The following is a 20,636-nucleotide window of genomic DNA, read 5'->3' as shown; positions in this document are numbered from 1 at the left end:
CCGTATTTTCTTATAAACTTTTAACTTTACAAATCAATTGTCATAGGTCTTTTTGCAACCTATTCATTGGTACCTTTTTTAGCCGATCCATTGGTACCTTTTTTAGCCGATCCATTTGTACCTTTCAGCTGATCTTCTGGTATATTTGCAACCTATTCATTGGTATCTTTTTTAGCCGATCCATTGGTACCTTTCAGCTGATCTTCTGGTATATTTGCAACCTATTCATTGGTATCTTTTTTAGCCGATCCATTGGTACCTTTCAGCTGATCTTCTGGTATATTTGCAACCTATTCATTGGTATCTTTTTTAGCCGATCCATTGGTACATTTCAGCTGATCTTCTGGTATCTTTTCAGTCTATTCATTGGTACCTTTTTTAGCCGATATATTGGTACATTTCAGCTGATCTTCTGGTATCTTTTCAGCCTATTCATTGGTATCTTTTTTAGCCGATATAGTGGTACCTTTAGCCGATCAATTGGTATTTTTTCAGCCTATTCATTGGTACCTTTTAAGACGATCTAGTGGTATCCTTTCAGCCGATCTTTTGGTACCTTTTCAGTCGATCCATTGGTACCTTTCAGCCTATTCATTTGTGCGTTTTTAGCCGATCCATTGGTACCTTTTTAGCCGATCCATTGATACCTTTTTAGCCGATCCTTTTATACTTTTTTAGCCGATTCTTTGATACCTTTTCAGCCGACTCATTGGTATCTTTTCAGCCGATCCATTGGTACCTTTTCAGCCGACTCATTGATATCTTTTCAGCCGATCCATTGGTACCTTTTTAGCCGTCTCATTGGTATCTTTTCAGCCGATCCATTGGTACCTTTTCAGCCGATCCATTGGTACCTTTTCAGCCGATCCATTGGTACCTTTTCAGCCGATCCATTGGTACCTTTTCAGCCGATCCATTGGAACCTTTTCAGCCGATCCATTGGTGCCTTTTTAGCCGATCATAGGTATTTTCTCATGATCTACATCTAAAGGTTGGAAGTTTTGTGTGATCGTTATACTTGAACACTTGATCTTGAAATCCAATTTGGGAACTTTTAAGTTTGAGTGTCAAGCATTAACCCTCAATCAACACTATTCCTGCAGAGTGAGACCACCTCGGGATAACGAAGATAAATTAAATTAATCCATATAAATTCATGAGATGGAGATCGATGCTTGATCCCAAGATTTAGAACACAAAAATTCTGACTTTTTTAGCTGCCAAAATGTCGTCTTTGTGCTCTGATTTTTTCAAAATTTAAACATGCTGTCTAAAACAACTTGTTACGCGAGCCATGCTGCGTGTATAAAGTCTGCTTATCGCCCCTGTGTATTTCTGAGTTCTCCCTGAAGATCTGTACGGAATGTATTGTGAAAGAACTAGTTTTAAGGCTCAGAGAAATAAACGTTCGGAACCTTACTATCATCCTTTTATTATGAAGAGCGTTGAGAGAAGGGAGTCTTACGATCCGGTCCTGAGAAATACCACACGGTATATATATTAGGTCTTTAGGGAAATCGCTAAGTAGCGAAACACAACTAAAATCAATTAATATAAACTGTCATTTAAATACAGCGATATCCAGAAAACAATAGAATAGAAAGACAAAATTATAGAAATACTTTAGAGTAGAAGATGTTGTTTAAAAACGATTATGTTTCTCGACACTTATTGAATTATTGATTTAATAAGCGTCGAGAAAAAATAGAATCACTAGTTTAGTGAAATATTTACAGACAAGAATTTATCAAATGTCGTCTTGACAATTTTTCAATGAGTTTTATACTATATTACTTAAATTTCAGTATTTGCGAAATTAAATAAATAGCCATGAATATGCGGGAACAGTTTTAAAGAGTTCCATATAATCATTGAATTAAAAAACTAAATATCTGCAACAATCCATTATCAGAAAGTAAAGAATACGACATTTGATGAATTCTTTCGATGTTTTCGTTATTAAGGGTTTCACTGTATATTATCAAATCAAAAAGATAAAAAAAATGCCGTGTTGCGTTTTCCCTGATAATTGCAGGATGAAACACAATATCTTCTCGTATGAATAATTATTCGAGTAATTTGTATTTTGACGGATAAAAGACGAAACATATTATATATCACAGATAAACAGTAAAACAATAAATATAATCATCATTAATTCTGTAAACTTTGAAGACGTCCACCTCTTCCAAACCAGGAACAGGAATCTGAAAAAGTTGTCATTAAATGTCGTCTTCAAACTTTAATATTTTTAATATGTTTTTAAAGATACAGGGTTATCCACAAAAGATGAGACTTCAGAGACGACTCTACGGAAATTATAATGTCTATCTCTTTATTAATGATTCCCTGCAACTGTAAACTTGTTTCTTTGCCAAATCATTAACTAAGCCTGGGACTTTATTAACGGTGCATTTTTCTAGCTTTTCTAGCTTTAGGTCGTCATCCTTTTGGGTAACCCTGTACATTACCTTGCTCTCAATTATTGTGAATATTGTTGATTTCTCTTCTGCTATTCATCCAACCTAGATAACAAATTTTAAATAATGTTATGTATTGAAATAAATATATACAACTTTAAAGATTATGTGGTATGAAAATAAATAAATTAGATATTTTACGAATCAATCAGAGTGGTAACTTTTACTTTACTGTACAGAAGGGTTGCAAGGGTGTATTCAAGGGGAAAGAGACTTCCCCCTTGGAAATATCATTTTCTTCTCTTTTGAATTCTGTATACGCCTATGCGAGGTATGTGACCCTTTGGGTAGAATCAATATTCGAGCATTTCAGTATAGAGCAAGGTTGTATAATAAGGTTAGATGCTCTGGATGCTGACAAGTGGAGAAAATCCTTCCCTCCTCTCACCAACAGCGTTGTACCTTCAGCTTCCGCCAATAAGTAGTTACGTCATTTGATGATTTTGAGTGTCCATTACTAAAATGACGACATTTTTTTAGTACAGGGTGTCCCAAAAAACATGGGAATTCAGTGACGAATTCGATATCGTCTTTTCAAATAATTCTTCGATTTTGTATAGTGATACCTACTGAGAAAGCTGTAATCTGTAAGAGTTTCGTCTGCTATGTTTACATTTTGTTTGTTTATGTTTTGACTGCAACCGGTTGTACTTAGTAGAACAAGAAAATTGCAGATACAAACAGAGTAAACTTGTCCGAATTCACTGTTCATCTTGGGAGACATTATAGACACATCTTTGTAGTCTTTTAGCCTTTTCATAAAATAAACTCTAGCAGACATAATAATATTATGGCTTTTGAAATTAGGTATTACAATGCTAATTCATAACAAAGACGATATCGAATTCGTCACTGAATTCCCATGTTTTTTGGGACACCCTGTACATCATGGAGCGCATTCAGAGTATCTATCCATTATTATACAACCTTGCTATAGAGGCAAGTTCCTGTTTAATTCCCTGTGTTTATTAAATATTACCAAAAGTATGGATAGTTTGTGGAAAGGTAATATTGGCCTTTTACTGTGGGACACATATTAATGTGGAAAAGGAAGACGACTATTATACTCAAGTAATGCTTTTCAACAGTCCAATGAACATGAAACACACCAATTGTGAAATGCTTAATAATATTTAGTCTAGAGAGTAACTGGTGTGGGTGTATACTGTATATGTGCGTATGGGAGGTCCTGAATGATTATAGTATCTCCTTATCTCGTTATGCCTTTAATTACATATCTCCTGTGTATCCACTTATAAACCTGTAATTAACCTAATGTTCTGTATTTATATATATATTGTCTGTTATCTAGAAATATAAACGATCTTAACCTCGACTATATAGGGCCAGGGTTATCTGGGGGCGCGGGGGGGGGGGGGAGTTATTAAACGGATCCTTCATGGGTTTGGAGAAAACTTTTAAGAAAAAAAGAAGATAGGGGAGGATGGAAGGAATCGAAAGGGTTTACGAATCAGAATAAAGTTAGGTTTAAAGAAGGAAAATATAAACAAACAAAAAAGTCACATTTACACAATAAACATATTAACTTAAACCAGATATATCGCTAAAAATTTAAACAAAGGAACTGAACGCTCTCCACAAATTCTAATTTTTTAGTCCTTGTATCTTTGTAAAATGATGTTGTAGAACTTTGAAATTTCAATCTAAGAGTTATGACAGTTACAATGATCTTTGCTTAAAATACCAAAGGTTTAAACTATCAGGTGGCAAAGAAATAGGGAATAAAAAAATCAAAGTTTGATGCGAGTGTTTAACTTCTATTGGACAAGTTTAAAAATAAAATTATCCATGCCATCGAAAGAAAATGAAGTAGAGGAGTAGTTATTAAGAAAGTGGAAAGAGATGCTCGGTAAGGGGGGGGAGGATGTTTTAGTCAGAAAGACAATTTTCAGGTTGAACCGTAGCAAAACTCATTGAAAAGATAATTATAGAAAACCTTCACCCACATTATTTTATATCTAGCAAACTTTATATTTATCATTCATTCATTCATCCTTCTCCTCATCCACCTACTCATCCTATTCTTCTCCTCCTAACCTTCCCATCTTATTCTTTAAATCCAAGTTTAACACCCTATTCCTTCATCTATGAATTAGTTCTTCTAGGTAGAATTCAATTATTCTTCTATTCTTTACAATCTTGGGAACCCAGCTTTGCCTTGAAACTAAACATAACCCACTTAAAATGAAATTTTAAACTAAGCTTAGAACATTTCAATGGTTCTGCACGAGTTTCCCTATCAAAATGTTATGTAAATTGGACAAGGAGATCCTTAGTTATGATTGGACATACAAAATAACTTTATATATATTTGCATGGTTAGCCCATCCTTTTATTCCTTTCCCTAGACCCTCTGTCCTTTCATTCTATGAAAATTTTAATTTTAATTTACGGAGATATTCAAATATCTAAAGAAGCTCAAATATCTAATTTATATATTCATTTTCAAATTAAATTACAAAATTACTTAAACCGATCAATTCAGAGAAAAACGTGAGTTTATGGTTTCCTAGACTTTGTAACATCTATCTATAAATTTGGCTTGTCTGTTTGTTTGTCTGTTTGTTTGTTTGTATCCAATAAACGTCAAAACGGCTGAACCGATCGGGCCCAAATTTTTTGTGGGACATCACGTGACCACAGGGAAGGTTTATGAATGGTCAAAATTTCAAATATTTGTCTCCATCAAAATTCGATCTTCATTAAATTTTTGAAAATTTTGAAAATCCATGAAATTTTTTGTGAAAATCCGCGATTTATTTTTGTTTTGTTTTACGATGTACACAAAGAGAACATGTTCACAATTAATTTAAAAGATGGGCGCGAAGCGCCCTCTAAGGCTAGTATTCAAAACTCGTTTAAACAAAGTGAGTTTTTCAGTTTTCTACGTGTTTGATTAAGCATATATTATTCCCTGACAAGCAATTCAAAAAATATCTTTAAATTTTGCAATATCAAACCAAAAAAAGTTATTTTTTTGTCTTGGCGGTGAAATTAAATCTTACTGTGCAAAGCCATAAAAGTAATTTTGTGACTGGGTGATTATTTGGTCTCGAAATTAACACATACTTACAAAATAATTTGAAATATTTCAAAAATTCTTGAAATTAGGCTTTCTGTATTTTTCTAAGATGAACGTACCTTTTCTGTATATTCCTTCTAGCAAGATGGATAAGAACCTCTCCTACTCTTATATTTCTGAACTCAGATATTGCTTGTTCATGAGATAATCCCTGAACACTTCGTCCGTTCACACTTAGCACCTCATCTCCTGGACATTTTTACATGAAAGTCAAAAATATTGCGAACAATTCTGGTTTATTTCACAGTGATTTAAAAAAGAAATATGCAAGTTCGAATAATATGTGCTCAACACTAAAAAGACTTAAAAATTGCAAAAAAGAAGTAATCACACCCCCCCCCCCCCTCCATCCCATCTTCTATACCTCTACCATGTAACAGTATCAACATTATTAAAGTCACATGTTTTCAAAAAAGAATAGCGGTTTGATATAAATGGATAATTGTGAATGTAACGGTCCTGCCCCCCCTCCCTTTACTTTATAACCCTGGGGCCCCATTGTCTCCGGTAATGATTATATAATACAGACTTATATGAAAACTACTGAGGAAGAAGGGAGGGAGTGGGATGTAAGTTTTCAAACTTTATAAAGGTGTGTTTTCAAATGTATCCCAAAGGAAGTGAGTTTTTGTCAAAAACTCAAAATTTCTAATCCCTATATCTTTCCAATGTGATGGTAGATAACTGTGATATTTTAAACTTAGATTATTTGGTCTAAAAGAATTCATAGTTTTAAATATCACTGGGTTGCAAAGATATGGTATTAAAAAATGTTGGTTTGTGGCAAAAACTCAGTTCCATTAATTTCATCTAATTAGTTTTTTATTTTAAAAGTCTGATATTTCCCGAAAATGGTCTACATATTTTTTATAAAAGCAGAGCTGAAAACTTTTAATGGTGGATATCGAGATTTCTGCTTGATCCACTCTTTTTTTAATCTCCAGATTAAATAATGCTTGTTCTCCTCTTGTTATTAATCTCCAGATAAATTAACTGATCAGGATTAAGGATATCCCATTCAAAAGTTCCTAGCTCAGGTCACATTTCCCAAATCACCAAACGCGGGAAAATGTATTGTTAAATCGAAATCCTTTTAAATATATGCAAACTTAAAAGATTTTTAAACAACGGAATTAAGAAGTTCTAACGATATTCAAATTTAAAGATTATGAAGCAATGATATTATTATGTTCTAATAAATAAAATTAAAAGATCTTGAAGAAATAATATTAAGAAGTTCTAATGATATCCTAATTTAAAGATTTTGAAGCAATAATACTAATATGTTCTAATAAATAAAGTTTAAAGATCTTGAAGCTATGATATTAAGAAGTTCTAAGGATAACCAAATTTAAAGATTTTGAAGCAATGATAGTAATATGTTCTAATAAGTTTGAAGATCTTTAAGCAATAATAACAGTAATATGTTCTAACATATAAAGTTTAAAGATCTTGAAGCATAAACATTAATATGTACTAATATATAAAGTTTAAAAATCTTGAAGCAATAATATTAATATGTTCAAATATATAAAGTTTAAAGATCTTACAGCAATAATATTAATATGTTCAAATATATAAAGTTTAAAGATCTTGAAGCAATAATATTAATATGTTCAAATATATAAAGTTTAAAGATCTTACAGCAATAATATTAATATGTTCAAATATATAAAGTTTAAAGATCTTGAAGCAATAGAATACTAACATGTTCTAATATATAAAGTTTAAAGATCTTGAAGCAATAATATTAATATGTTGTGGAAACAACTAATGAAGTATAGACAATAAACTATTGTTGAACCGAATGAGAGGGGGGTGGAAAGGATGAAAAAAGGGGAAGGGGAAATGGGAGGTGTTATAATAGTGCATGGGAATATAGTATGGTCAATGTGGGGGGGGGGCAAAGGGATAATATTGGAAGGAAGTTTTGAAATAATTCTGTTTGCAGATTGTATAGTACTTGGGAGAGGAAGTCAGGGGTGTTATTGTCTTTTAGTGAAAAATGATTTATCTATCTAGAATAATATTGAATATTTATCTATCGAGAATAATATTGAATCCATATTTCAGTCCCAACCTTCCAGTTTAGAAAATTTTTTGAATTATTTGTTTGCAATCAGAGACTATGAATTAATTTACGTCGGGTATATACTTTGATCTAGACCTGGATTCGGATCATAGTTAGGATCCTGATCTAAAGGTTAGGACCAGAGTCAGGAGCTAAATCTAGACCTGGATCAATTACATCTAAAACTAGACCTGGATCCAGATCATAATTAGGATCCTGGATCTAAAGGTTAGGACCAGAGGCAGGGGCTAATTCTAGACCTGGATCAATTACATCTAAAACTAGACCTTGATCCTGATCATAATTGGGATCCTGATCAAGATTAGGACCATAGTCAGAAGCTAAATCTAGACCTGGATCTGGATCTAGATCTATATATGAATCCAGGCCAATGGATATAAGTCTCAATATGAACCTGGATCTAGATACGGATGTGAATCTAGATCAAGATCTAGAAATAGATCGTGATCTAGATATGAATTTAGACCTGGATCCAGATCTAAATCAGATCTGGATCTTTATATGGATCTAAACGTTTATTTAAATCCAGATTTCGGATCTAAATCTAAATCTGAATCCAGATCTGAATTTGAATCTATTTCTAAATCTGAGTCTGAATCCAGATCTGAATCTGACTCTGAATCCAGGTCTAAACCTGACTCTGAATCCAGATCTGACTCTGAACCTGGATTATATTATACAAAGATGGGGGAAAATAAAATACATAATTGTAGTTCTGAATCTTCCTTGAGCACGGATTTGAAACTAAACAGATGAAATCAAGTCTGAGATATCTTATCAGATATAATTTAAACTTTCTCAAATATTGAAATCAATATGTGAATTGAAAATAAAAAATGTCTTATTCGCAATATTCTGAAAGGATCCACGTGCATTCAAGTGGTTTTCCATTTGAAGATTTTACACGTTTTTAATGTTAATTTAGACATTAGTAATATTTTTTTTAATCAATGGTTATATTAGTTTTAGTTGATTTACTATTTAATTACATTGATTTTTAACATCTTGGTAATAACACAATTTACTTACAGTGCTAACCAGAAAACTCTGAAATAGAAAGACGACTTTGAAACTCAAGGCATGATTTCAAATAGTCCAATGAGCATGCAGACACAGCAAATGTGCAGTGTAAACAGACCCTTTTCATTTGATTAGTGATTTAAAAAGTGTGTAGTAAAACTATTTAACAACATCAAATAGACTTTAGCATTGCTATAAAGTCGTCTTCCTATTCCAGAGTTTTCTGGCAATCACTGTATTAATTTAGAGTATGTTTGCCCCGTTTAGTGTTTGACTCGAATATGTTACTCAATATTATGAGGCAAGGTTGGTTGATTTAACCACGCACTCATGATAAATCATCCACAGGCACTAGCAGACATTCATATCCAATATAGATATATAGGTGTACACATGGATATATTGGAGCACCATACTATAGAGATATTCAATATATATATATATATAGGTTTACACACGGATATCAATTTATTGGAGCACTATACTTTAGAGATATTCTATATTAATATTAGGTGTACACTTGGATATCAATATATTGGAGCACTCTACTATAGAGATATTCAATATAGATATAGGTGTATACATGGATATTTATATATTGGAGCACTATACTATAGATATATTCAATATAGATCTATAGGTGTACACATGGATATCAATATATTGGAGCACTATACTATAGAGATATTCAATATAGATATATAGGTGTCCACATGGATATCAATATATTGGAGCACTATACTGTAGAGATATCCAATATATGTATATAGGTGTACACATGGATATCAATATATTGGAGCACTATACTATAGAGATATCCAATATAGATATTTAGGTGTAAACATGGATGTATTGGAGCACTATACTATAGAGATATTCAATATATATATATATATATAGGTGTATGCATGGATATCAATATATTGGAGCACTATACTATAGAGATATTCAATATAGATATATAGGTGTATACATGGATATCAATATATTGGAGCACTATACTGTAGAGATATCCAATATAGATATATAGGTGTACACATGGATATCAATATATTGGAGCACTATATTATAGAGATATTCAATATAGATATATAGGTGTAAACATGGGTATCAATATTTTGGAGCACTATACTATAGAGATATCCAATATAGATGTATTGGTGTATACATGTATATCAGTGTATTGGAGTACTATACTTTTGTGATATTCAATATAGATATAGGTGTACACATGGATATTAATATATTGGAGCACTATACTATAGAGATATCCAATATAGATATATAGGTGTAAACATGGATATCAATATATTGGAGAACTATACTATAGAGATATCCATTATAGATAGATATAAAGGTGTACACATGGATATCAATATATTGGAGCACTATACTATAGAGATATCCAATATAGGTATTTAGGTGTAAACATGGATGTATTGGAGCACTATACTATAGAGATATTCAATATATATATTGGTGTACACATGGATATCAATATATTGGAGCACTATACTATAGAGATATTCAATATATATATATATATATATATATATTATAGGTGTACACATGGATATCAATATATTGGAGCACTATACTATAGAGATATTCAATATAGATATATAGGTGTACACATGGATATCAATATATTGGAGCAATATACTGTAGAGATATTCAATATAGATATATAGGTGTATACATGGATATCAATATATTGGAGCACTATACTATAGAGATATCCAATATAGATATATATGGGTACACATGGATATCAATACATTGGAGTAATATACTATTGAGATATCCAAAAAAATATAGGTGTACACTGGATATCAATATATTGTAGTACTATACTATATAGATATCCAACATAGATATTGGCATACACTGGATATCAAAATATTGAAGTACTATGCTATAGAGATATTCAATATGTAGGCTAAACTGGATATTCAATAATTGACTATCAAATATGTGATGTGGGATCAATCTGAATATTCAAGATCCATACATACACTGCATGATATCAACTATGTATATGGTTTAACTACTGGATATCACCATATTTAATTGCCTGGATATCCGATATCCAGGCATGTAAAAGTTGAGAGGGTTGTTTACACGATTATTAAAGAAAAAGCCGTCATCTTTTCCAAACTGCGGTAAGCGTCATGCAATTCATCATGTTACAATATCTATAGAACAATGGCTTATTATAAAATAACTATTTCTCCGCCCTAAGCAAACCGTAGTGAGGCAAGTGTGGGGGGGGGGCTCAGGATCTGGGAAATCAAGGGGGGGGTCTTAAAACTGGGGGAGGGTATGGGAGCGAACCTGTCTCCTGTAGAACTTCATACCCTGAGATTAAATCTGCCTCAAAGATATTGGTTTGTCACCTATCTATGTAATCTTACTCATAACATGTGTCACTCAATCAAACTTGAAACTAGATGAAAGTGGACTCATGTTATTTTTTGCAGATAAAAAAAACTGAAAAAGGTCAGATTATGACGGGTAATTATAAGCGCTGTCGACATAATTTCAAGTGACCCTAAATTAAAATATTTCAATGACCGATTCACAACCGTATCCTTTGGTCCTTCATCGAATTAAAATTGAAATAAAATTTGTTTTCAATATTTCGTTCCAATTCTCTTTTACTACATAAATCTGCAAGCCTCTAGCAAAGCTAGAACTCTAATTAAAAATTATCAAATTTAAGATAAAAAAATGAATAACTCTATCAATTTTGATCAGACAAAGCTAGGTTTAAAGGACATCATATTAAATAGGATATGCCACTCTAAAAATAAAGCGTCACTTGAAATTACGTTTACAGTCCCTTTAAATGGATTAAGATTTTGCCAATCCCACCAAGGTAAACCTTTAAACGTAACTGTTAAAATATTGGAAATCCAAGAACACTTAAAAAAAAATTCTTAAAGGTTTCAAAGTTGAGATCAAAGACCAGGAACCTGGTATCTGTGTAATAGTTTCAGAACTGTTTTTTGTGTTGTTAAACTAAACAATTTTTACAATTTTTACCTTTTTTGAATTATTAACGGATTTTGATGATTTAACGTTGCTAAATTCGGTGTTTTAATTTGAGTATTTTGAAGGAATTTTTCTCGCTTTTAAGCGGCTTCCACATGGCAATTTTGATTTGCACAAAAAAAAAGTTATTTATAGATGTTGGTTGTTCATCGAGTCCAATTCCTATTCCGACCCCCCCCCCCTGACAATACATATTCTGATGTTTTCTTGTATATCTTGAACCCAGAGAACATAAATAAATTGAACACATGAATGCATTACTAAGAGAACAGGGTTGTTGACACAAATAAAAGAACAACAGGGATATTCGGTAACTTTATTGAATAATAGCATGAAATGAAATAAAAGCAAAGTTTAAAAATATTGACCCTTAATTGGGAGTTTCTAAACGGTTGAAAATGAAATAACATTGATTATTAGTGTTGAAAGGAATGGAACAGTTGGAGCTTCATGATGGTCAGCTTGCAGGTGTCAGCATCTTGGCAGCAAAGGGTTCACATCTAGGCGACGGTCCTGGAGGGTTTGCAGTCTGTAACATGTGTGGGGAGGAACGATTTGCCTCTCATACCACAGGACATGCGACTGTTTTGTGGATTTGGACATCTGGAGGCTTAGACATTAGCAGCATTCGTTGCTAGAGTAGGCATCTGCAGCAGTATGAAGGAGTTAGTAGTTCCTAGGATCGGAGGTGTTCACATCTCGACGTTCTAAAGCTAACTGACGCTGTTCCCCACAAGTAGAGGCGGTAAGGGGGGGGGGAACATGAGGAGACACATTTGGAGCGGATATAGTATTATAGTATTGTGAATCTTCCGCGGTCAACTTCGCTACACAGTAGTAATCGTCTTCGTGTTTTCTTGAATTTGTTGACATTGGCCCCTGGGAGGGGTTGGATTAAAAGAGGATTTTTAATCTAACAGAAATAACAAATTCAACCAATTTAGATGTAACCCCCCAATTTCAGTTATTTTTAAATGTTGACACAAATAAAAGAACAACAGGGATATTCGGTAACTTTATTGAATAATAGCATGAAATGAAATAAAAGCAAAGTTTAAAAATATTGACCCTTAATTGGGAGTTTCTAAACGGTTGAAAATGAAATAACATTGATTATTAGTGTTGAAAGGAATGGAACAGTTGGAGCTTCATGATGGTCAGCTCACAGGTGTCAGCATCTTGGCAGCAAAGGGTTCACATCTAGGCGACGGTCCTGGAGGGTTTGCAGTCTGTAACATGTGTGGGGAGGAACGATTTGCCTCTCATACCACAGGACATGCGACTGTTTTGTGGATTTGGACATCTGGAGGCTTAGACATTAGCAGCATTCGTTGCTAGAGTAGGCATCTGCAGCAGTATGAAGGAGTTAGTAGTTCCTAGGATCGTAGGTGTTCACATCTCGACGTTCTAAAGCTAACTGACGCTGTTCCCCACAAGTAGAGGCGGTAAGGGGGGGGGGGAACATGAGGAGACACATTTGGAGCGGATATAGTATTATAGTATTGTGAATCTTCCGCGGTCAACTTCGCTACACAGTAGTAATCGTCTTCGTGTTTTCTTGAATTTGTTGACAAGGGTGGATATATTTAAAAAAAATTCTCAGATTTCAGGTTTTTAAATCAAAACAAAATGAAGACTAAAACACCCTGTAATGGTAATTTAAGAATCTAAATTCTGGAAAACAAATTTTTATCAAGATTCGAAATTTAAGAGTCTTAACGAGAGAAGAAATTGGAGAAATTTGATTTAAGATTTTATAAGATATTTAAAGAACTGGGAGCTAAATATAATTTATGCTATCAGCAGCTTATCACAGAAATATAAAGAATATAAAATGAATCCTGCTGAGTAGAATAATTTCATTTTAATTCACCAATTCTTAATCCCAGCGGAGGGATGAAAATTTAATTTGATATCTTCAGTTTTAAAGCTGGACCTGCCCCACCCATTCTTCATCATGTTTTCTATTATCAAACTGAGTTTCTAATCAAGAAAAACCTAAGAAAAGAAAAAAGGGAAATAAGAAGCATGTTGGATACATTAAACAATGTGTGCTTAATATTCAGGATGTATTTTCTCAATCATATGGAACACATTTGAGCACATAAATTGTAAACGAAGAGTGGAAGGGGGGGGGGAGGGAAGGGGAAAAGGGTGGAAGAGGACAGTCACAATTTGCATAAATCTTAGTAAGTAAGAAAATTTTCAAAGTTCTAATCTGCTTAAATACTTTTTATTTTATATATTTTTCCTTTTTACCTTCTTTAAGTGTTCCTAGTTCTGCAGCTTGTCCTCCTGGAAATATGGATTTAACGAATATTCCCATATTTCCTCTCGGAGAATCCTTCCCTCCGACCACACTGAACCCTAGACCTTTAGCTCCTCCTCCCTTGTGGAAAAGTACGGTATGCACCGTGACCTGAACACTCTTCTTCGGTAGAACTCCACCATCTCCTGTTTCTTGAACTCCCAGGGGACTTCGCGGTATTTCAGGCAGGATTCGTTCACTGCGGCTAGAATTACCGCTCCTTGATCCTCCTTCGTACATTCCGGACGGGATTTTAATCACAGTTTTTATTGCTCCCTCACTACCGGAGAAATCACAGACATCAATAACATAGTTTGATTCGTCAGTGATCTGGGAGGAATCGGAAGTTTCGTGCAGTTCTCCGGCAATAGGCGCAGATTTAGGTCGCTCTATCACAGGTAACCTTCTTTTCCGTCTGCTCAGGGGCTTAGGAACATAGGATTTGGATTTAGTTGGATCCGGAGACCGTGCTATGATGATATCCACATTCCGGGACGTATTCTTTAAAATATTTCTAGCCTGCTCCATACTCAGACCCCGTAGTGTAGATCCGTTCACGTTGATTATCTCGTCATTCACCTGGAACCTGCCATCCCTGTAATATTCGGAGTAGAGAGGACGGATATACGGGTAGAGTGGGGGATATAAGGAGTAGAGAGGAAGGATACACGGAGTAAAGTGGTGGATATAAGGAGTGGAGAGGACTGATACACGAAGTAGAGAGGGGGGTAAAAGGAGTAGAAAGAACTGATTTAAGGAGTAGAGAGGGGGATATGAGAAGAAAAGATGTTGGATACAACAAGCAGAAAGGACGGATAAAACGAGTAGAGGGCGGATAAAAAGAGTTAAGCGGACTAAACAAGGAATAGAGAAAAAGAATAAAGTGAGGAAGAAAACAATACAAAGATTATATAAAAGGAGTAGAGAGGGCGGATATAAGGAGTAGAGAGGACGGATACAAGGAGTAAGAGGACGGATATAAGGAGTAAAGAGGACGGATATAAGAAGTAGAGAGGTTGAATACAAGGAGTAGAGAGGTTGGATACAAGGAATAGAGAGGACGGATATAAGGAGTAGAGAGAATGGATACAAGGAGTAAAGAGGACGAATATAAGAAGTAGAGAGGTCGGATACGAGGAGTAAAGAGGTTGGATACAAGAAGTAGAGAGGACGGATATAAGGAGTAGAGAGGACGGATATAAGAAGTAGAGAGGACGGATATAAGGAGTAAAGAGGACGGATACAAGGAGTAAAGAGGACGGATATAAGTAGTAGAGAGGAAGGATATAAGAAGTAGAGAGGACGAAACAGGGAGTTTAGAAGATGGATACAGAGCATATAGAGGACGGTTAAAAGGCACTAAGCGTATTGAAGAAGTGAGCAGTAAACATAAAAATTTGAAAAAATGGAAGAAGGAACAAAAAGACAAAGTGTGTGCAGAAAACGGAACAAAGAAACTTTGCCACAAACTCAAATTTTTGGATCCTTAATCTTTGAATACGGATGGCGTAAACCTTTGACAAGATCTTCAAACTTAGAAACTTTTTAGTTACAGAATTTGCCATTTTAAATATCTAAGTTCTATGTTAGAAAATCAAAGTTTGTGGCAAAGACTCAATTCCGAGGAGGGAGTGGAAATAATTATTCCTTAGAAAACAAACTGAAATCAAGAGAGTTGAAATAAGAAAATAAGATTAAACCTATAAGTGTTTTAATCAACATATTAGACTCAGGAAATAAATATGTATAAATTCTACAAGATAAATATATGAATGAAAAGCAGGTTTTTGCTCACATATCCTTGAACCTTTTCCGATACCTCTTCCCATCAAACCAGACTGCAAATCATCTTCTTCATTAGAGAAAGGTGAGTTAATTATCTTTACACTTCCTAGTGATCTAAAGTGAGATCTAAAACCTGCATTTCATCCCGATATATTGAGCTAAGCTGAGTGTTTATTGTCTTTTATTCAATGGTTCTCTGCTTTGTTATTCCTAGGTCCAAACCTGGGTTTAGTGTTAGTTTAAGTTCTGTCTAGACAATATGACAATGTTTTTTACTGTTTTGAAGAAATATTGATCTTAAAAGTGTTTTTATTTCTGATTTTTAAATAAAACCAACCTGTAAACTAAACCGTTGGGTTCAATGTATGCAATGATGTATCCTGTAGTTTTCTTATCCTTGTTATATTTCTTGGTGATAAGAACTCCTAGCTCCATACCAGCTTCCTTCACTAGCCTACACATCCTAAACTGTTTATCAACCAACCCGGAGAGTATTGGTGGCAGAGAGTCTCCAAAATCAAGTGGAAGAGAGGTTTCTCCCGCCTCTCCTTCAAACCTTGAGAGTTCTCCGTCCCCGCTTCGAACTCTCCTCGCAGACTTATTGTGAGCAAGGGACTCTTGTCCTAGTTTATTGGATGAAATAAATTTGTTTGAAACTTCTCCTTGTGCTCCGCTCTGCAGGGTGAGTTTATGAGTAAGGTTTGAAAGATTTTCATCTTCATTGTTAAATCTGGTGGTAGCAGGGAACTGACTAGTATTCCATTCAACACTGAGACTCGTGACATTATGATGGAATTGATCCAATCCATCAACTCCAGAATCAGTATTTTGATCACCTTGAACTTCCGGTGAGCAGAGTTCACTTTCTTTGACAGGTTTCACCTGCTCAGGGCGATTCTCCGGCAGGACAGAGCTAATTTCACTCAGGTGTGCAATATCAAAGGATTGAACACAGGATGTACAATTCATGTCATCATTCTTGGTTGGATCCGGAGACCTAGGATTGATATTTTCAACCTCAACCTTGACCTCGGATTCTTTGTTCTCTTTATTATCTTCTCCTGTATCAAGGGAACTCACAGGATTTACCTCTTCTTCCTTGTTTGCCAAGACCCCAAACTCACCTTCGTTAGGTTTAGATTCAATCTCTTCACAAACAACGTTGTCCGCGTCAACATTATTTAAATATTCTGAATTAGCGCCGGGCGCACTTAATTTAGTTTCAAGGTCAGCTTTGACAGTTTTGTTATTGGTTTGGTCATCTTCTCTTGTCTGCAGAGGACCTAATGCTTCCGCACTCTTTACGCATTCAGGATTTTTAAATAGTTGCCCAGAACTCACATTGGTATGCTGGAAGGATAGTTCACTGTGTGACTGTTTAAGATCATCATTTAAAAGTTGGACGGAAAGGTCTGATTCGTTTGTTATATCACTGATAGTGTCGGTGGATAACGCTGACACTGATATCTCAGAATTCTCGTTTCCATCAGACTGTTGGTCAGATTCATTACTTTTTGGTTGGCTAGACAACATGCTGGTTGGTTGGACGGAGATATCACTTACAGATTCTATACTCAGAAGTTCAACTGGTTCTGGATTAGGGTTGGATAGATTTAGATTGGTATTCGGAGTAGAAAATAATCTGATCTGACTTTCTTGGTTGACTAGAGATTGTTTTATGGAGTCCGAGGACTGGAAATCTTTATTCGTTGCTGGTTTTATTTCATCTTTTATGTTGTCTGTAATATTTCGGTTTATAAATAATTCATGATTAGAGAAGGTGACACAAGAGGATTGATTAGTGGATGAAAATATTGATATATCATTGGAACCTTGTGTCATATTTGTAGATGAAGAATTATCTGCTTGCATTAGGATGATGGATGAATCTGGATCAGTGGTGGAATTACTAGTAGAGGGAGATGAATTGTCACTGGATGAAACTCCTGGAGGGATTGCATTGTCGGAGGACAACTCCGCAGCATCACAACAGAGGCTGGAGGATAAATTGGTTTCCTCCGAAGGATGTATTGAGGAGGAATCGCTAGCTTGGGATTGATGTTCAGAGGATGTTTCGTTGGTTTCGGATGGATTTTCGGAGATTAAATCTAAAGCAAGACTATTGTCTTTTAATGATAAATCATTTTTAACGAATAAATCCATCTCAGATTTATTTTCTTTAACCGAACATATTCCCTGATTATTTTTCTGATAAACAGCTGATAGTTTATCTTCATCTGATAAACTTAGGCAGGTTCCCATCTTCTCCTCATCCGTCCTGTTAAACACATCCAGTAAAGATACGCTCTGTCTTTCCATGTTCCCAGACAAACAGTCCTTGTCTCCGACTAGGGGTAGAGACAAGTTCTCTTCACTCTCAGCATCAATAATATCTGGCATCTTATAAATCCCCAGTTTAAAATCTAAACCGGAGATGTTGCAACCTTCTCGTTCAGGAATGGCTCCGTTTGTTGTTGTGATTGAATCTAAGCTGAGATCTCTCTGTTCCAGATCACTTTGCTCAGATTCCTCTCTGATCTCCAGGTTCTCCTCGGAGTCAAGTTTAACACTTCTATTCGAGACCGGAGAGTTTGATATACTAGTGTCAGAACTCTTGTCGGAGCCGCTCTTTCTAGTTAGATCACTCTCATATCCAGACTCCTCCGTAGACAGGTTCAGAGGGCAAGGTTTCTCAGTTCTATCAATATTTACGCTCGGGGTTTCAATTTTAGGCTTTTCCTCTATCTTGGTTTTCTTCTTTTTCTTTTCCCTCTTTTTGCATTCTGTTGACTGAAATTAATTTGATATTAAATAAAATAAAACCCTTTTAGAAGATTTATTAAGTCTAAATAAAAAGTTTCAGGATTAGGATTAGAATCTAATATGTTACGGTTTGTCAATTTTGCTGTAATAAAAGAGAGGGGAGGGGGGTGTAAAAGGAAGAAGGGGGGAGGGATGTGTAATATTTTAGTCATGGTCTTATTAGGATATGATCACTGACCAAGAAAAGAAAAGGATCGGTGTAAGATAAAGCTAGGATGAAATCACGAAATCTAGAAGATATTATAAAGATAAAAAAATAAACCTTAGATTCTTGAGTTTGCTGATTTTGCTTCTCCATCTCATCTGGACAAATATTACCGCTCTCCTAGAAAAAAGGTTTACTATCTATTCTCTTTATATTTTCAATTTTGTTGTAAAAAAATAATATAATTATGCAAATATTTACTTTTATGAAAACAAAATATAGTTATATTGTATCAACTTGTACTTTATATAAAGCTGTTTCACAAAGGAATTGAGTTCTTGCAACCAACTCAAATTTTCAAATCCCCTAAATCTTCTCAACCTGATGGTGTAAACCTTTGATATTTCAAACTTAGATTATTTGATCTAACAGAAATTCATAGACTTCATCATCAAAGGTAATAAATTATTGGTTTGCAAAGATATAGGGATTAAAAAGTCATAGTTTGTGGCAAAGACTCAATTCCTTTATAAACACAACTTTAAATCTAGCAACCTAGGGTTCATAAACACAACTTCAACTCTAGCAACCCAGGTATCATAAACACAACTTCAACTCTAGCAACCTAGGTTTCACGAAGACAACTTCGACTCTAGCAACCTATGGTTTCATAAACACAACTTCAACTCCAGCAACCTAGGTTTCATTAACACAACTTTAACTCTAGCAACCTAGGTTTCACAAGCACAACTTCAACTCCAGCAACCTAGATTTCATAAACACAACATTAACTCTAGCAACCTAGATTTCATAAACACAACATTAACTCTAGCAACCTAGGTTTCACAAACATAACTTTAACTCCAGCAACCTAGGTTTTTTTAAACATAACTTTAACTCCAGGAACCTAGGTTTTTTTCACAACTTTAACTCTAGCAACCTAGGTTTCACGACGACACCTTCGACTCTAGCAACCTAGGTTTCATAAATACAACTTTAACTCCAGCAAACTAGGTTTCATAAACACAACTTTAACTTTAGCAACCTAGATGCACTCCCTACCTTAAGAATAGACGTTGAAGTTCTGAGTAAAGATTTAGATTTAATTTCAGGTTTTCCGTTCTTCCTTTGAGTTGACCGACCCCTGTCAGGGGCCTCGTCGTGGAACTTGACAACCCTGTTCTCCTTCGGTTTATCACTTGTCTCATCCCTGTACATCCATCCTACTCAGGGTACACCAAAACACAGTTAGGGAGAGGGGGTATCAATCCTACTCAGGGTACACCAAAACACAGTTAGGGAGAGGGGGTATCAATCCTACTCAGGGTACACCAAAACACAGTTAGGGAGAGGGGGTATCAATTTTTAGGGGGGGGGGTTAGTCTGAATAAGGAAACACTAAAACCTACCAAGGAGAAATAGGGTTAAAATTTTTTAATGAATATTCATTCTTGTTGTCAGTTTAAGTTTAACTGATTTATCCAATTAAAAGTATTTAAAGCTTAAAATGCGGGCGCATGAATATGTGTTAAGCTTAAAAGTTATGTATTTTGTTTCAAGAGCTGGAAAATAATTCTTGTCAAAAAATCCTAATTTTCACAATTTGGTGGGAGGTTAGATAATTGAAAGTTGCTGGTACGAGTAATTCTCCGGGTATATAAAGAGTACGGATGGTTTCCTAAAAAAGATCTGGTTTAGGTTCTCCAAGGATGAGTTTCTTCTCTTTAATCTGAGCAGAGAAACATATTTTATACGAACCCTTTTTTAATCAATAAATATGTGAACTCTTCAAATGTGTATTTTTAAAGGAATACAAAGTTCCTTGA

The 20,636-nt window shown here is 34.7% G+C and overlaps 1 protein-coding gene across 1 annotated transcript in view; it reads right to left on the bottom strand.

The window, feature by feature from the left end:
* Positions 1 to 2,063: 2,063 nt before the first annotated feature.
* LOC111706865 (uncharacterized) overlaps positions 2,064 to 20,636 on the bottom strand; it is a 59,430-nt gene continuing 40,857 nt past the window's right edge. The window contains exons 8-15 of the mRNA XM_023479798.1: positions 20,489 to 20,539; positions 19,873 to 20,020; positions 18,928 to 18,990; positions 16,180 to 18,632; positions 14,009 to 14,652; positions 5,643 to 5,772; positions 2,472 to 2,525; positions 2,064 to 2,207 (exon numbers count right to left, since the gene is read on the bottom strand). Of these exons, the coding sequence (XP_023335566.1) occupies positions 2,513 to 2,525; positions 5,643 to 5,772; positions 14,009 to 14,652; positions 16,180 to 18,632; positions 18,928 to 18,990; positions 19,873 to 20,020; positions 20,489 to 20,539 (3,502 nt within the window). The 3' untranslated portion in view covers positions 2,064 to 2,207; positions 2,472 to 2,512. The remainder of the gene's footprint in view (positions 2,208 to 2,471; positions 2,526 to 5,642; positions 5,773 to 14,008; positions 14,653 to 16,179; positions 18,633 to 18,927; positions 18,991 to 19,872; positions 20,021 to 20,488; positions 20,540 to 20,636) is intronic.

The sequence above is a fragment of the Eurytemora carolleeae genome, unplaced genomic scaffold (genome assembly GCF_000591075.1).
Source record: "Eurytemora carolleeae unplaced genomic scaffold, Eaff_2.0 scaffold760, whole genome shotgun sequence".
Taxonomy (NCBI): domain Eukaryota; kingdom Metazoa; phylum Arthropoda; class Copepoda; order Calanoida; family Temoridae; genus Eurytemora; species Eurytemora carolleeae.
The sequence above is the reverse complement of the archived record's forward strand: the minus strand, read 5'-3'. Positions and strand labels throughout refer to the sequence as shown.